General features: G+C 41.2%; 1 protein-coding gene across 10 annotated transcripts in view; it reads right to left on the reverse strand.

Annotated features, from left to right (window-relative positions):
• eif4g3a (eukaryotic translation initiation factor 4 gamma, 3a) overlaps positions 1 to 14885 on the reverse strand; it is a 56746-nt gene that overhangs the window by 1026 nt on the left and 40835 nt on the right. For 6 of the 10 annotated variants that reach the window (XM_078249132.1, XM_078249130.1, XM_078249129.1 and 3 more), the window contains 14 exons: positions 14392 to 14496; positions 13365 to 13503; positions 12915 to 13030; positions 11822 to 11912; positions 10930 to 11047; positions 10563 to 10792; positions 8685 to 8797; positions 8087 to 8259; positions 6137 to 6262; positions 4980 to 5061; positions 4487 to 4585; positions 4110 to 4256; positions 3812 to 3893; positions 3529 to 3675 (listed from right to left, as the gene is read on the reverse strand). In XM_078249132.1, coding sequence (XP_078105258.1) covers positions 3529 to 3675; positions 3812 to 3893; positions 4110 to 4256; positions 4487 to 4585; positions 4980 to 5061; positions 6137 to 6262; positions 8087 to 8259; positions 8685 to 8797; positions 10563 to 10792; positions 10930 to 11047; positions 11822 to 11912; positions 12915 to 13030; positions 13365 to 13503; positions 14392 to 14496 — 1768 coding nt within the window. The remainder of the gene's footprint in view (positions 1 to 3528; positions 3676 to 3811; positions 3894 to 4109; positions 4257 to 4486; positions 4586 to 4979; positions 5062 to 6136; positions 6263 to 8086; positions 8260 to 8684; positions 8798 to 10562; positions 10793 to 10929; positions 11048 to 11821; positions 11913 to 12914; positions 13031 to 13364; positions 13504 to 14391; positions 14497 to 14885) is intronic. The other 4 variants (XM_078249131.1, XM_078249134.1, XM_078249135.1 and 1 more) reach the window with 1 other exon arrangement.

The raw sequence follows: 14885 nt of genomic DNA on the forward strand, positions 1-14885 counted from the left end.
GTGTTGGAGATAAGGCCGTAGAGATGTCTGCCTTCTCTTCTATATAACGGAACTAGATGGCACCAGGGGTTGATGCATAGCAAAGATAGACTGTAAAAGTGAAGCCTGGTGGCTGGCTACAGTAGGTCATAAATCTCACACACCTCCATATTAGTGGACGGGACATGGGCCAAACTAAGGAAATCAATGTACACGTCAAACATATATACACTACTCACAAAAAGTTAGGGATATCTGGCTTTTCGGGTGAAATTCATGGAAAATGTAAAAAGTTCAAGCTACAGTGGTATTATATCATGAAAGTAGGGCATTTAAGTAGAAGCATACAATGGTGATTTCCTCACCTCTAAAAATGTATTGAAACAAAAGCCAACAACAGTGGTAGGTATAAAAATGTCAGTGTCTCAATAACTTGTCATGTGCCCTTGAGCATCAATTACAGCTTGACAACGTCGTCTCATGCTGTCCACAAGTCGAGTTATTGTCTGCTGAGGCATGGCATCCCACTCTTCTTGAAGGGCGGCCCTCAGGTCATTGAGGTTCTGGGGTACAGAGTTACAGGCCTCAACACGGGGACTCAGCTGATCCCATAGGCAGTGGTGGAGAGGAAGTACTGAATCTCAGTACTTAAGTAAAAAGTACAAATAACCAGAGATATATTTACTTTAGTAAAAGTAAAAGTACAACAATGAAAACCCTACTTAAGTAAAAGTACCTGATTTTAAATGTACTTTAAGTATTAAAAGTAAAAGTACTTCTCTTAATGTCTATATTCTAGTAATTAAAAAAAAACAGTATGGGCTGTGGCATTTTAATTAAGTTAGTTTTAGGTTCATTTAATTGTTTAAGTTTACAGTTTACATTCTGACATACAATTCTGGTTATCAGGGTGATCTGCATGAAGCTCTACTTTGCATTATTTCCCACGGGACAGTGAATGCTGCACACATTTATTTATCAAGAACACACAGGCTTGGACAACAAGTACGTGGCTTCACAGCTGAGGAGGACCGGGAGTGCTTTTAAGATAAATATACGGGTTGTATGTTAACCCTATGTGAACGGATGCTTCACATATGACTAAGCAGAGTATCGGGAGCAGCAGCAACGGTAGTACCGGGAGCAGTGTACGTGCCTAGCCAATAAATGCTATTGAAAGGCGGGTCTTGGCGTGGCCAAAGTGGGGTCTGTAATATTGCGAGCGGCACCGGGAGCTGGACGGCCGCTGCTGAAGGCCTCCCCTGCGTACTGCAAACGTGTGACGGTCAGGAAGACGTTTGGGTAGGGGGAAAAACAGATCAGAAAATGTAAGGGAACGTTGTAGAAATGTAGTATAGTAGTAGTAAATATAGTAGAAAGTATAGATAATTGCTGCAAAATGTAACAAAGTAAAAGTCAAAAGTATGCACGATTGATTGTACTGATACGTGAAAAATGTACTTAAGTACAGTAACAAAGTATTTGTACTTCGTTACATTCCACCACTGCCCATAGGTTTTCTATGGGATTCAGGTCTGGAGAAAGTGCAGGCCACTCCATTTGAGGTACCCCAGTCTCCAGCAGCCGTTCCCTAATGATGCGACCTCGATGAGCTGGAGCATTGTCGTCCATGAAGATGAAATTAGGCCTGTATTGTTCAGGCAGGGGCACAATGACTGGATTCATGATGTTATTCAGGTAGTATGGGCTTGTCACTGTACCATTCAGAAAGTGTAGGGCAGTTCTGTATTGACTAGACACACGTGCCCACACTGTAACACCACCACCACCACCACCACCAAAGGGTCGTCTGGTGACAACAGTGGCTGATGCATAGCGCTCCCCTTGACGTCTCCAACATCGTTGGCGGCCATCATTTCTGCTCAACGTGAATGGACTTTCATCAGAGAACAGCACCGAGGCCCACTTGTCCCTCGTCCAGCAAGACGATGACGCCTGTGCCTGGTGGTGTGGTCAGGTACCCTTGCAGGTTGTCTAGCACGCTGACCACGCTGATGTAAACGGTTTCAAATGGTCTGACGTGACACTTGGGTGCCTCTCACCTCCCTTAAATATGCCTGGAGTTGAGTGGCATTCATCATCCGATTCCGCAGGGCACTGTTCACAATGAAGCGGTCATCAGTGTGGGATGTGGCCAATGGGCGTCCACTTCTATGCCTTTCTGTGACTCTTCCAGTCTCTCTGTATCTCTGTTGCAACCTGCTGATGACACTCTGTGACACTGTAAGCTCAGTGGCCACTTCCGTCTGAGAACATCCTGTTTGAAGCCTCCCAATGGCGAGGTACTGTTGATCAATTGTTGTTAGGCGTCGTCTTCGTCTCATGATGTCAAAATGTGAACAGCATGATGAGGAGGACTGTTTAAATACCAATACCAGGAATGGTCGATTCATGGATCAAACACCTGTTGTGAATTTTGCCGTTAAGCTCCTTGAAACATTGAACGGTTGGACATGCGCATTCAAAAGTTTAGAGAAGGTCACATTAAGTTCACCTGTAAAGGTTATAGTGGATTTTAGGTTAATCTTGAAATTTCACCCGAAACCCGAATATCCCTGACCTTTTGTGAGTAGTGTATTTCCCAAAGATGGTTTCTGTCATTTTAGATTGTTCTTATCACACTGATGTTTGTTCAAGTGTTCATTTTCTGAAACATTTGGTTTTTATTAGTTATTTGAAGCTATAAAAACGGGGTGATATGTCACGATTGACAGCTGTGATTGACTTTTGGTTGGGAGGGTGTATGGGCGGGACTTTGATACCGCAGGTCCACTGCCAGAACACTACTGCGCAGACCCTGGCTCCAAAATTACAAGATGGCGGCGCCTGTCTCCGGGTTATTTTGGCTTCATTTTGTACAGTGGGATGAAGTGGAGACGCGTCGTCATTCTCTTTATAAAGTCTATGGATGGCAGTCAGCTTGTGGTGTTCAAAGTGCCAAAAACTCCACAGCAATGTGGAAACTATCATACAATTCACTGGTTTAAAGTGTATGAACTACACTGCAGCCTGAACTCTCTACTGACAGTGACAAACTGAGTGACGGCTGACTCATATGAACGGGTCCAGGGAGGGTTGAATATGGGAACAGCAGTAAACTACTGTTTCCAAGGTCAATAATTAATTGAATCTAATCTGCCAAATAATTAGAAATGCATGTTCTTTTATGCCTTTTATAATGTTGTTGAAAGAAAATGGAAAAAATAATTAATTAGAATTATCTGAATTTTTACTCCAACATGGATGAGAAAATGTAAATTTGAGCATTTACAATTGGCCAAACTACAACTGGGCAAACGCCACCTGCTGATAAAGATTATGTGACATGATCAATAGCTTCAGAGCAGCTGCTAAATGGGCCTTGTGGTGAGACTAGATTGTCTACAATAACATTGCTTACAACATGGTGCACACACACAATTCAATCTTCTCTGATGAAACTAAGAAAAAGAAGTAGTAAAGGAAAAAAGAAAACTTATAGTTTCATTAGGAGGAGGTGAGATGAGTAAACTAAGATGCAGCACTTACTTGGAGGCTGATCGAGGGCGACGATCAGTGCCTGAAGTGCATAAAGTGCTTGCAGCTGTCGCTCAGTGTCTGAGTTAAGGTACTTGAGTAATACAGGCAATCTCCTCTGGATGATGGCCGTGTCCACTCGACAGTTGGTGTTATCATCTGTTGGGTAAAGCAGGAGGCAGAGTGAGTGCACGTTGAGCCGCTTCGCTCAGAGTTTGGCGGAGGAAATAGTACCATCAGCGGTGCGATTTCAGCAGAATAGACGAGTTTATCCTCCAGGTGGTGGAGTGCTTACCTTTCACTGCTGCCTTACACACAGCTGTCATCAAAGCCCTCAGGAAGGGAGACGAGCTCATCTGAGATTCATCCAGGTTTGCCTGGGAAATTGTGTAGAGGAGGACAAAACACACATGCCTCAACACATCTCAGCAGTTATGCTAGAAAAGAACAGCAAACACCAAATTAAACTGAGCTGTACCACAGTTCTACAAGTCATAAATAACAGACTGCCCTGATTTTGAGCCACTAGCTTGCAGAGTTTGATGGGTTTTTTTCTCTGAGAAATGTGTGCATACATGTGTCACTTCTCATACCTCTACCCAGTCAAAGATCTGCTCGTCGCTGGCCATGTCCTCCAGGAGAAGTCTCTCCAGCTGCTGGCTCAGCTTCTCAGGAGACAACATCTTTTTGGATAGAGCCGCCTCAGGACTGGAGTCGCCCGACAGAACAAACTGGAGTTTCTGTTAGTATCAAGACGAGAGGACGTCGATATGATGGGGAAGTGACAAATGAGGGAGAGATGATGAAATAGAAAAAAGAAAGGAGGAGGAGGACCGATGGAAGTAAAATGCGGTGGGAGTAAAATGTGCTCTTTGTGAACTCCTTGTGTTACATAAGAATCAAGAAAGCCAATGGATGGCGAGTGAGTCTTCCTATCATTTTGATCATTCTTGAGGCCTTTATTACCAACCTGTTGTGAGATGAAAGCCTGGACGTCCTCTCCCTCTGGCAGGAAGTCAGTCCAGTTGAGGCCAGATTCCCTCCACAAAGAACCCACAGTCCTATGGCTCTGTGGAGACAAGAAGAGACAACATTGCACCTCTCTTCTCTGAAATATCTTATTTCTTTCTGTCTGGTTTCCAGGAAAAGCCAAATGAGCTAAAATTTGCTACAAGTCCAAAATAACCATGCCAATGATTTGACTAATGTATTAAATAAACAATCAAATCCATTGTAGTGCAACAATAAAAGTGCATTTTTTTTGTCCATACTCTGGGCTTTCACATTCAAAAGCCATTTGACCAAAATACCACAACATAATCGATCCTTAACCTTGATAGACATTTAATGGAACTATTAACTATGTACACCCCTAACTACAATGGACCTATTGATTATACTCCACTGGCTTTAGAATGAGCAGGTAACATAATTAAACAAGTGAAGATTTAAGTGGTGCTTACCATTTGTTTGCATAGTATGTGCAGTACTTCAGAAATTAAGATCCCAGCTCTTCCCACAGGAAGCAAAGGTTTGCTTAATTCACTGTGAACAATTGGAGATGAAACAAATTAAATGCAAGTCTGCCAAACTGTTTTCCTTTACACGGAAGAATAACAATAAAATAACACAATAGGACACTTGAGACAATTTCCTAAAACGTCTCCAAGCACAGTATATTAAAATGTCTGAAATTAATCTTGGAAATCAGTACAGGGAAGAGGATCCAAACTAGAAAAATGTGGCCCAAAGGACAACCACCATTTCATTTTGTTCTTCAGGGAAAATATTGATCAAAATGGTGTATTGTGGTGGTAAACAAAAGGTGCACAAACAAAGCCAATACAAGACAGTTGGCCACAAGCTGGCCTTTTTTCCCATGAGTACACACTAGGGCTGCCCGATATGAGGAAAATATCTAATTGCGATTATTTTGACTGATATTGGAGGGAATGATCATTTTTGTATCGTCATCAGGGTTCATATGCATTTTAACCAATACTTTTCCATGACTTTTTGGCAATTTTCCATGACTATGTATTCCTGAAAATGTCAGTCGACATTATACAATAAGAACATAAATCTGTGTTAAAGTTTACCCCTTAGAGGTTTAACAATAAAATGAATGACAATTTATGCGGTTCATAGTGGGATTCGTAATATCGCGCCCCGAATAGAACGTTGAGGTTAGGACGACGTGAAATACATTTATTAATATATTATTATGCTGTGTTCAAAAAAGAAATTCCATGACTTTTCCAAAAGCTTTCCAGGCCTGGAATTTGCATTTTTCAAATTCCATAACTTTTCCAGGTTTTTTCAAAACGTATGAACCCTGCGTCATTCTCATTTTCATTGAAAAATATTAACATTAAAACATTTTAAATGATTATAGTGTGAATTCTGAGAGGATCTGTACCAAACAGACTTTTTCTTTAGTCTGTAGGATACGATTTACGGAACGTGTCTGCAGCACCACAATACCTAATTCAGAATGGTTTGACACATATTTTGCCTTTAACAAATAATACTACACCCGCAAGTGCAGCCCTAGTATACCAAATTTGACTTCATTTTTAGTATATTTTCTCCTCGAGTATCACGTGAATGACCTCCGTACCTAAAGAGCTCTCTCATAGAGAAGCCCCCTTCCTTCAGTACAGGGCTGAGAAGCTCGGCCAGGTACAGCCAGATGTGGGGAATGTCGATGGCCATGTCATCCGCTTGTTCCAGCGTGTCTGCAAACCTGAGAAAACAAGACACAGTGTTGGTTTGGAAGCAACTTAAAACCATTCTATTATTGTTCCTGTTGTCTAGAAGGTGACAACCAGACTCATACAAGTATAAACACGTATAAAACACAAAGCTGCTCAAATACATAATTTACTGTATTTAAGCACCAACAAAATATAGGTTTACACCCAAATTAAGTTTTAATTATATCGATCGTGAAACATTAAATCCCACAAACAAGACAAATAATAATGTCCTCTTCAATTGTTTGATCGTTGCCAATTTATTTCTACTTCTACGTCATTTCAAGTTTTCCTTTTTGAGTTTCCTCCATGTTTACTCTGTAATTACACCATTTTCTTAAAAATGTGTTTTTCTTTTGGAAAACCACCATCAAGCTGAACAACTGGATTCCTATCGTCACTTAACAGACACATAACGTGATTTAGACATTTTGAAATTTTTGTTTCAGATGTTTTAAAATATTCTATATGATAATATTAGCTGGCCAATTTCAACTTGGCTAAATTAATCTCCATTTGATTGTTCTTTACAACTACAAATACATGAGGTTGCATGCACTTTGTTTGATCCCAAAATCAGAACAGCTAGGATGCATAGAAGATGCATAGAAAAACTGGAAATGGGTCATCACCCATTTCCAGTTTTTCTATGCATCTTTAGTTTCACATTCAACAGACAATCAAAGTGGTAAACTGTCAACAAAGGCCTAAGCAGGTCTGACAATCTTCCGGATCGAGTGATGCCAGAGGTACTACTGTACTACGAGGCAAGATTTGGCGTTAACTAGGTAACTTCAGGTTCAACCCAGGGTTTGGTGTATCACGACGGTGGATCACTTGTTACCGGGTTAAATCGGCGTGGTAACTTATGCTGAACACCTAACCTGCTCGGGAGCAGGTAATGTTGGAGATTAGAGACCAACCGGTGTAAAAGCACAGCCTACCGACCAATTAACACTCGATTGATAACGGCCTCACCGTTCTTAGAAGATCTGGTGGAGCTCGGTGCGCACACACAGAGAGAGAGAGAGAGAGAGAGAGAGAGAGAGAGAGAGAGAGAGAGAGAAAGAAAGAAAGAAAGAGAGAGAGAGAGATGCGCTCATAGAAGTTAAACATTTAGAGACCGACAACCCCGTTAACATTCCCTGATGGGTAATTTTATGAACGATATAGATTTTCAGCAGAGGGAATTACCTATAGGCTATTTGTCGACGTGTGTTTGCCAATGCGCACATCGGTTTGAATGTTGTTGCTCTCATGATCGCTTCCCACTGCCAGGGTTGCAACTGGAATAATAGGCTAAAGCAACGACAGTTTATGGGAAGCACAAGTGTAATTATGGTCAGATCTTGTGCTTGACTGATGAGGAAGTGATACTGATAAGCCTGGTAATTTATGCATTTACAGCATCGGCTATTTTTTGCCAGCTTTCCTTCCTGGGAACGAACACGAACATGCACGCACGCACGCACGCACGCACACTCAAAAAATGAAAAGTATGACAGTCAGAAACTCTGGAGAACTTTACAATGATATTTTAGGTAGATCTGTGGATAACACCGCAACAATAACTAATAAACAAACAAACAATAAACCACAAACTCATTAGAAGAGGACATTTTGAAGAAAACGTGTTTCAATCAATATTCCCACTTTATGGGAACAGAGCAATCCAAATAACTAAAAGCAGGCACGCATAAAAAAAAAGAAAAAAAAAAAAGACTGACTATCCAAAAAGTTAAAAATTAGTTCCTTGTCCATATAAACTGCTTGGTTATTAGGCTGAGTGCATTATAAAAAGGAGGCGAACTGACCCTTTTAGGAAGTGGGGTCTGGACAGGATGTTCTGCTGCAGCAGCTGGAAGAAGAGCTGGCCCATGTGGTCCCGTGTTATCTGACTGCGCTCCAGGGTCGACTCCACCCCGACGCGCACAAAGACGTGCAGCTGAGAGTCCAAGTCCAGCTCGTCCACACACTGAACCGCCTCCTGCAGAAAACAAAGAAATATGATCAGTGGAACTAGTGAGAGAAGGGGAACTTAAACACTACATATATTTGAATTCTATTAGCTGCATGCTCAGTGATAAAGTGGGAAGATTCAAGCTGTTGTTCTGAACCTTGTAATTAAAAGAGAAATACACAAATCTTCATTAAATGTATTCTACAGAAACAAATACATAGTGCATTCTTTTCTTAAAATGGAGACAAAACATAGGCATTGAAATAATGAATTATGTGAAGACAACTAAATGATTTGAACAATAAGTTGATCCGTCTGAGAAGAAGCAACCATTGATTTATCTCTAACATCCTTTAAAGCATCCGTTTGCTGATGTGCATTAAAACATTTGCACCTAAACACTGAACACCTAAATAGGCATCTACTGTTGATCTTCTTGTGAATCTCAGTACCTTGTAGTCATTTATGTGCAGGAACTCGTCGATGATGGACTTGGACTTCCTCTCTACCTCCTCCTCAGACAGAGCAGGTCTGTCGGGGGTCTGGACCACTGGCTCAGGTTTCACTGTCAACGTTAAAAAACAAAAACAGTGTCTGTCTGTGGTAAGAGCAAAATAAAGATCCATGTCTGGTCTACTCTGATTGAATTCCCACATAAGCACCAACTTACTCCATTTTGATTTTAATAAATATAATAAATCACAGATTATAAGAAAACTTGCTTTCAAAAGGTACAATTTGTGATTCAGATTTATGTTTTTAGGGACAACATATCTAAGAAAAAACTATTCATTGACAGCATTTATGGCCAAATGCCTATTTGAGAACAATGCATTGCTATCTGGTATGGGGTTGAAACCTTTTGGTTTCACCTGCTGTTGCTCCTAAATTGATTTACATATGTTGACAAAGATGTAAATGAGGTTAAAATGAAGTTCTGATGCCATTAAAAGGGGTGTGTGTGTGTGTGTGTGTGTGTGTGTGTGTGCGCTTTAGTAATGTTTTTGAACAGGAGACAAAGAGGTGGATATCATCCATTATGATCAGATGAGAAACTGAAATTAAATACAGTCTGTTAGTTATACGATTATAAAATAATTGATTGGAAGTTAACATTTTAGCTACTCCACAAAAACGAGACTTTAAAAAAAACACACACATACGCCTGTCGTGATAGTCAATAAATCAATAAAAAAAAAAAAGAGCTTGATCATTTTTCCGGCCGCGATAATTTCCATTTTTCTCTCTCTCTCTCTCTCTCTCTCTCTCTCACTCACTCAAAGAGACTGGAGGACCGATCCCGAGAGGCTACCGGACGGTGAACTGAGACTCCGTTACCTGCTTGTCAAAAATTGCCACTTAATAGCTAATGAATTAGCCTGAGGTAAACGCTAGCTATCAGTAAACAGAAGTGACATGGTGGCTGGCGTGTGTGTGTGTGTGTGTGTGTGTGTGTGTGTGTGTGTGTGTGTGTGTGTGTGTGTGTGTGTGTGTGTGTGTGTGTGTGTGTGTGTGTGTGTGCGTGTGTGGGGGTGTGGGCCCGCCTCCGCGAAGCTCCGACCTGCAGACAGCAGAGGAGCAAAAGAAAGACTGGAGAAACAGAACTATTTTGGTACAAACATTTACTCGCCATGTGGCAGATAGCCACAAAGAAATAGATAGATATAATTTACTAATTATATATCATTTAAAATTAATATTTAGTGTTTAATAATAATTGTTAAATGTAGTACAGTCTGTAGTCTATCGCACAAACACTCGAGGAATGCTGCAAACATTTGACAGCCAGTACGAATTGCTTGGGAGAACATACGTGTCATAAACGGCAATTCCACAACTGTACAACAACGTGAAAGACGACATACTAAAGGAGATCAAAGACATATTAAAATATTTTAAATATTTAAAATGTCTTCCAGTTCCAGTGTTAAATATTCTTTAGAAATAAAAGTTTATTGATCTTTGAAAAGGTGTACCTGCATTATTATGCCATTATTATTATATTAGATGAAAATGGTCTCCGAATGACAATATTATCGTTTATCGCAATCATTTCTGGGACAATTTATCGTCCAGCAAAATGTGTTATCGTGACAGGCCTACACACACAAACATTGTGGTAAAGAGCTAATCTGCAATAATTTCTACATTTTACATTTGACTGTATAATGTCATACAGTATATAACAACTTATCCAGGCTTTTTAATGCCTGTTCATGGCTTAAATCAAAAATCATAGCAAACAAACAGTGTGGTGCCACTAGAGACAGTATATACAGTATATATTATTTTCATGTATGTCCAGTGTTGTGCAGCACTGTGTGTCTCACCAGGCTCCCTGACTCTGCTGCGCTCTGGCTCGGTTTTGTCCTCTGTGACACTGGTTCTCCGCGGCTCAGCTCCCTCTCGCTCCCGGTCTCTCCGCGGCGGCTCTTCGGGGCTTTGACTCTCCAGCAGCTCCTTTGAACTGCCTCCCCTGGTGAATGGTCCGGGCCGTGATGATGGAGGGGCAGAGCTCAGCTGCTTCTCACTGCGTTCTCTCCCTGCACTGCTTCGACTGCTGGGAGTCAACAACAAAAGCAGACAGATACGTCAATTAGGATGTTACTGTATCAGAGAGATGAACTATCAGAAGCACACCGATACCCCCTTCAAAAGGGCAGGAGGTCTAAACATGACCCTGATGATGTTATTTACCTTCCCAGCGTTCTCCTGGAGTCAAATTCTGGGTTCTGTGGAGGAGTGCTGGAGGGCTGAGGTGAAGGCGTAGACTGCAGCGCAGAGTAACGATTGAGGCCAGCTGTCCGAGATAGTTCTGCAATGGAAAGAAAAAAATGATGAAAACAATTGTGTATTATTTGTTTAATTTGTTGTTTCACTTGAGGGGAAGACAATACAAAATTCAGGAAAGAAAAGAATCTCTAGTGAGCTTCAGGCTCAAACTTAAGGTGTCAGTATGCATCAACAGAGGTGCTGGCCGGATGGTCTATCAGCATCCGAAACCCCTCCCTGCAGCCTGCAGAACTGTGCTGTACAGACAAACTGGAGCGTGCGATAACATTAGCCGTTTACTAAATATATACAGTACGTGTGAACCACCCGCCCAATTCCGGCCTATGGGGTAATTGGTATGTATTATCCTGGGATTTGACCCAGGTCGTATCTGAATTGCCATGACCAGGGATTAACCTGTGTGGACTTGGTTGGCTTTGTTTGAATTGACAAAAGAAGTGTTGAACACGGGTCAGATAACCCTAGTCCGATCCTGGTCATTGGGGTGAAAGAGGTAATGGAACCACAATGATTACCATGATTACATGAATGAATGTTTACAATTGTTACAACTCGAATCTTGATGACAACAATCAGTCAACAAGTGATTTCTGAGCTGAGGCAGAGAGAGACGGCCAGAGGGATAAATGGTTAGGGTTAGTGTTACCTCTGAGTCATTTTTTGTGTTTTTGCCACAATGAACGGGCCTCTGAGACACAAGATCAAATGTGCTTGGCTGTGTGATAAACAATTTTTCCATTGTCTTTTTAACTCCTGCTCATTTAATGCTTGGATCAGTTAATACATGTTTTCTTACCTGAGTCACTGGCCTTGGCTCCTCCACTGCTGCCCTTCACCCACGTGACTTGCGCCCGGGGACCCAGCTGGATCTTCTCATCCATTTGAGGCTGCAGAAAGAGAATAATTTAAGAACAAGCTGCAAGGGCACAGTGAAAAAAAAAACTGACAGCAAAAGGCAAACAAGGACAACATTTAAGACAGAATAAATAACCCAGACTTAAAACTACAGGTACATGATCACTTTATGTCACTTTAATGTTCTGAGCTGCCAGAAATAATACACATCAATCAGTGTAGATACTAATACACACGTGTTACCTAACGCTAACAATCTGAAGACAAAGCACTCCCTGATATAGGCAAATTATTTGCTCAATAACTATGCTGGCTTTTAGTTTACTAAATTCTTCAGTAGTCCATCTTTTACACTAGTTTATTTGTATTAAGGGTCAAAAGAATGCACTGGTTAAAACCTTTGATTTAAGATATGAATCAAGAACAAGTAGCACACAAAATACAGTGTATATCATGTAGTACATTACATGATTTGTCAGAAAGGATTAGTAAAACGAGTGTTCTCCTAGTGTGACTAACACTGACAACATTCCTCCTGCGGGTCTAACTCTTTTTTTTCTTTTTACAAAGCAGTACCTCATGGATCCAGCAGGGGGACTGTGTACTACTGAGCATAAACCACAATAATGTAGATCAGATGAGGGCAGAGACAGTGAAGGAGTACACATGATGAGCCACAGGACTCCTCTTGGTGCTGTATAAACAGTGTTCTGCTGTGTACAGAAACTTTCTAGTGAAAAAACAACCACCACCGGTGAAGGGGCTGTTGCCTGACGTGAAAAAAAAAAAAAAAACACTTTCCACTTTCTTCACGACACGAAGAACCTCAACGATTTATATAAATTAAAATGCAGACCTGACAATATTCAACCAAGACTCCGTGTACAAAGCTGATTAGTTTCTAATCAGGAGTCAAATGGGATTTCCCCCTAATATATCAAAGTGAAAAAAATTAAAAGAGAGATGTGTTGGTCCTATTTCATGAATTTTAGCACTTTCTTGGTTCATATGTAAAAAGAAGCAGCATGTGTCACCTTGGAGATCTTTGGGATCTTGGTGGGGTCGATGGTCCTGCTGTTCTTCGTCATGGGCACAGTGTTCCAGGTCTCTTCTCTCTGCATGCGCTGCTGATCTCGCTGATCTCTGGGATCTACCACGCCAAAGAGACAAACACACACATGAAATAGATTGTTTGAAATTAATTCAGTGAAATCGAATGGTATTTTAATTTATTAAATCGACAGTGTGACGTTTTTGGCTGTTTCGTGCTATACATGATGACATATTATAGGTACACTGGCAGAGAGGAGGGAGTATTGGGGGGGGGGGGGGGGGCTTCCTGTCTGCTGTTGGGCACAATAGCATCTCTGCAGGCTATAGGGACAGGAAGTCTGTCTGTCTGTATGCTTGCAGGCTTCCTGAGTCACTGTAGCTGTGCCGATGTGACTCTAAGCTTTAAAGAGGATTTAGACTGCAGGCCTGACCTGGCCGTCTCTTGCTGTCCTTGGAGAGCAGTTGCTGCTGCACTTTTCTCTGCTCCTCCTGCTCTTCAATCTTTGCCTCCTTGTGGATCTGCTCGATGGTTTTCGGGCCCTGGTCAGCTCTCCTGGACACCCAGTTGTGCTGGAACAAAAACGAGAACCACAATGACCTCGGAACTGAACCGTGCAGTAGTGTTTAGTAGTATCACTGTAGTGATTCAGTAGTTTCAAACAGAATTCTTTTTCTTGATATGACCCATTTCAAATGATAGCCCAGATACAGCAGTTAAGGCAAGAAACCATTTGTGAGCCTGAAAATGCTGCCCTGGAGAAAATGTGTACCATTTATTGAATTAAGCGTTATATAAATGTAAAACTGCACCATGAATTTAGACATGGTGTCTGAGAAGTGACAGACATGTGTTAACAAGGTTATCAAGGTCATTCTACTTGCATTACAACCCTACAATTTGATATTCATTTTTGGGCCAATCCGTGATGCCGAACATTGTTTCTGTTCCCAGGAAACTTCCACGTGCCCCCCAACTATGTATTTACTTACTGTGTTAGTTTATTTGACCAGGACAACACAGATAAACACGTTACTTAAGGAGAAACAATGCATCAGATGTAATCAGCGTTTCCCCTGTAATTGTACAGGCCACTGGGCGAGCCGCCAGGCCGATGGGAAGCCCAGCCAGGCCAGAGGACTCCGATTTAAAAAATAGCCTTTTAAATGCTATGTTGCGTGTACGAGCTTTAAATAGTGACATATCTTCTAATTGAGTAGGTAGTTGTACAGCAGCTAAAAAAAGCTTTAGAAGCAGTTATTTAAACAAAAAATCTTTTTCATTTGAAAGAAGGTTGGTTGTTTTATAAATGTGTATGATTGAACGACCAGAATACCCAATATCAAGTTCCAGGAGGTCAAAGAGATCAATGAAACAACCTCTGTGGGGGAATTCATGGTGAACCAGAGCTGGCCTGAACATGATGCAGGACAAAACAAACATCACAACCACACACTTACCAATCTCAGGTCTATAATGTCTTGTAACATAAATCGTATCCGGGATGATGTCTTCCTCTCCTTGACAATTTTTTCCATCTGATTGAAATACTGATCCATCCGAGGCTGAGGAAAGAGAGAGGGAGGTGGTTCATTTGAGACATGAAGGTTATATTCTCCTTTTCTCTATTTAATCTACTGGACAGCGGGTTTCAGGGATTTCCGCATTATTTCACTAAACTGACAGATTGGTCAGTTTGTTACTCGGAGCAGAGGCTGTCCTGCCCGCCAGAGATTAAATTGGAACAATTTGGGAGACGGCAGAACTAAAACTGTAATAGCCTAGAAAGTACAGACATAAATTCACTGTAATGGCCCAACATTAAAACGGCAATGTTAAAAAAATTACCACATTAAACATGATTAAACTCATCTAAAAGGACAAAGTGATTAATGACCACATTCTGTAGGATTTAATGTACTTTAATGACTACACCTTTATGTTGGTAAACAGC

This window comes from Sander vitreus, chromosome 4 (genome assembly GCF_031162955.1).
Source record: "Sander vitreus isolate 19-12246 chromosome 4, sanVit1, whole genome shotgun sequence".
Lineage (NCBI taxonomy): Eukaryota > Metazoa > Chordata > Actinopteri > Perciformes > Percidae > Sander > Sander vitreus.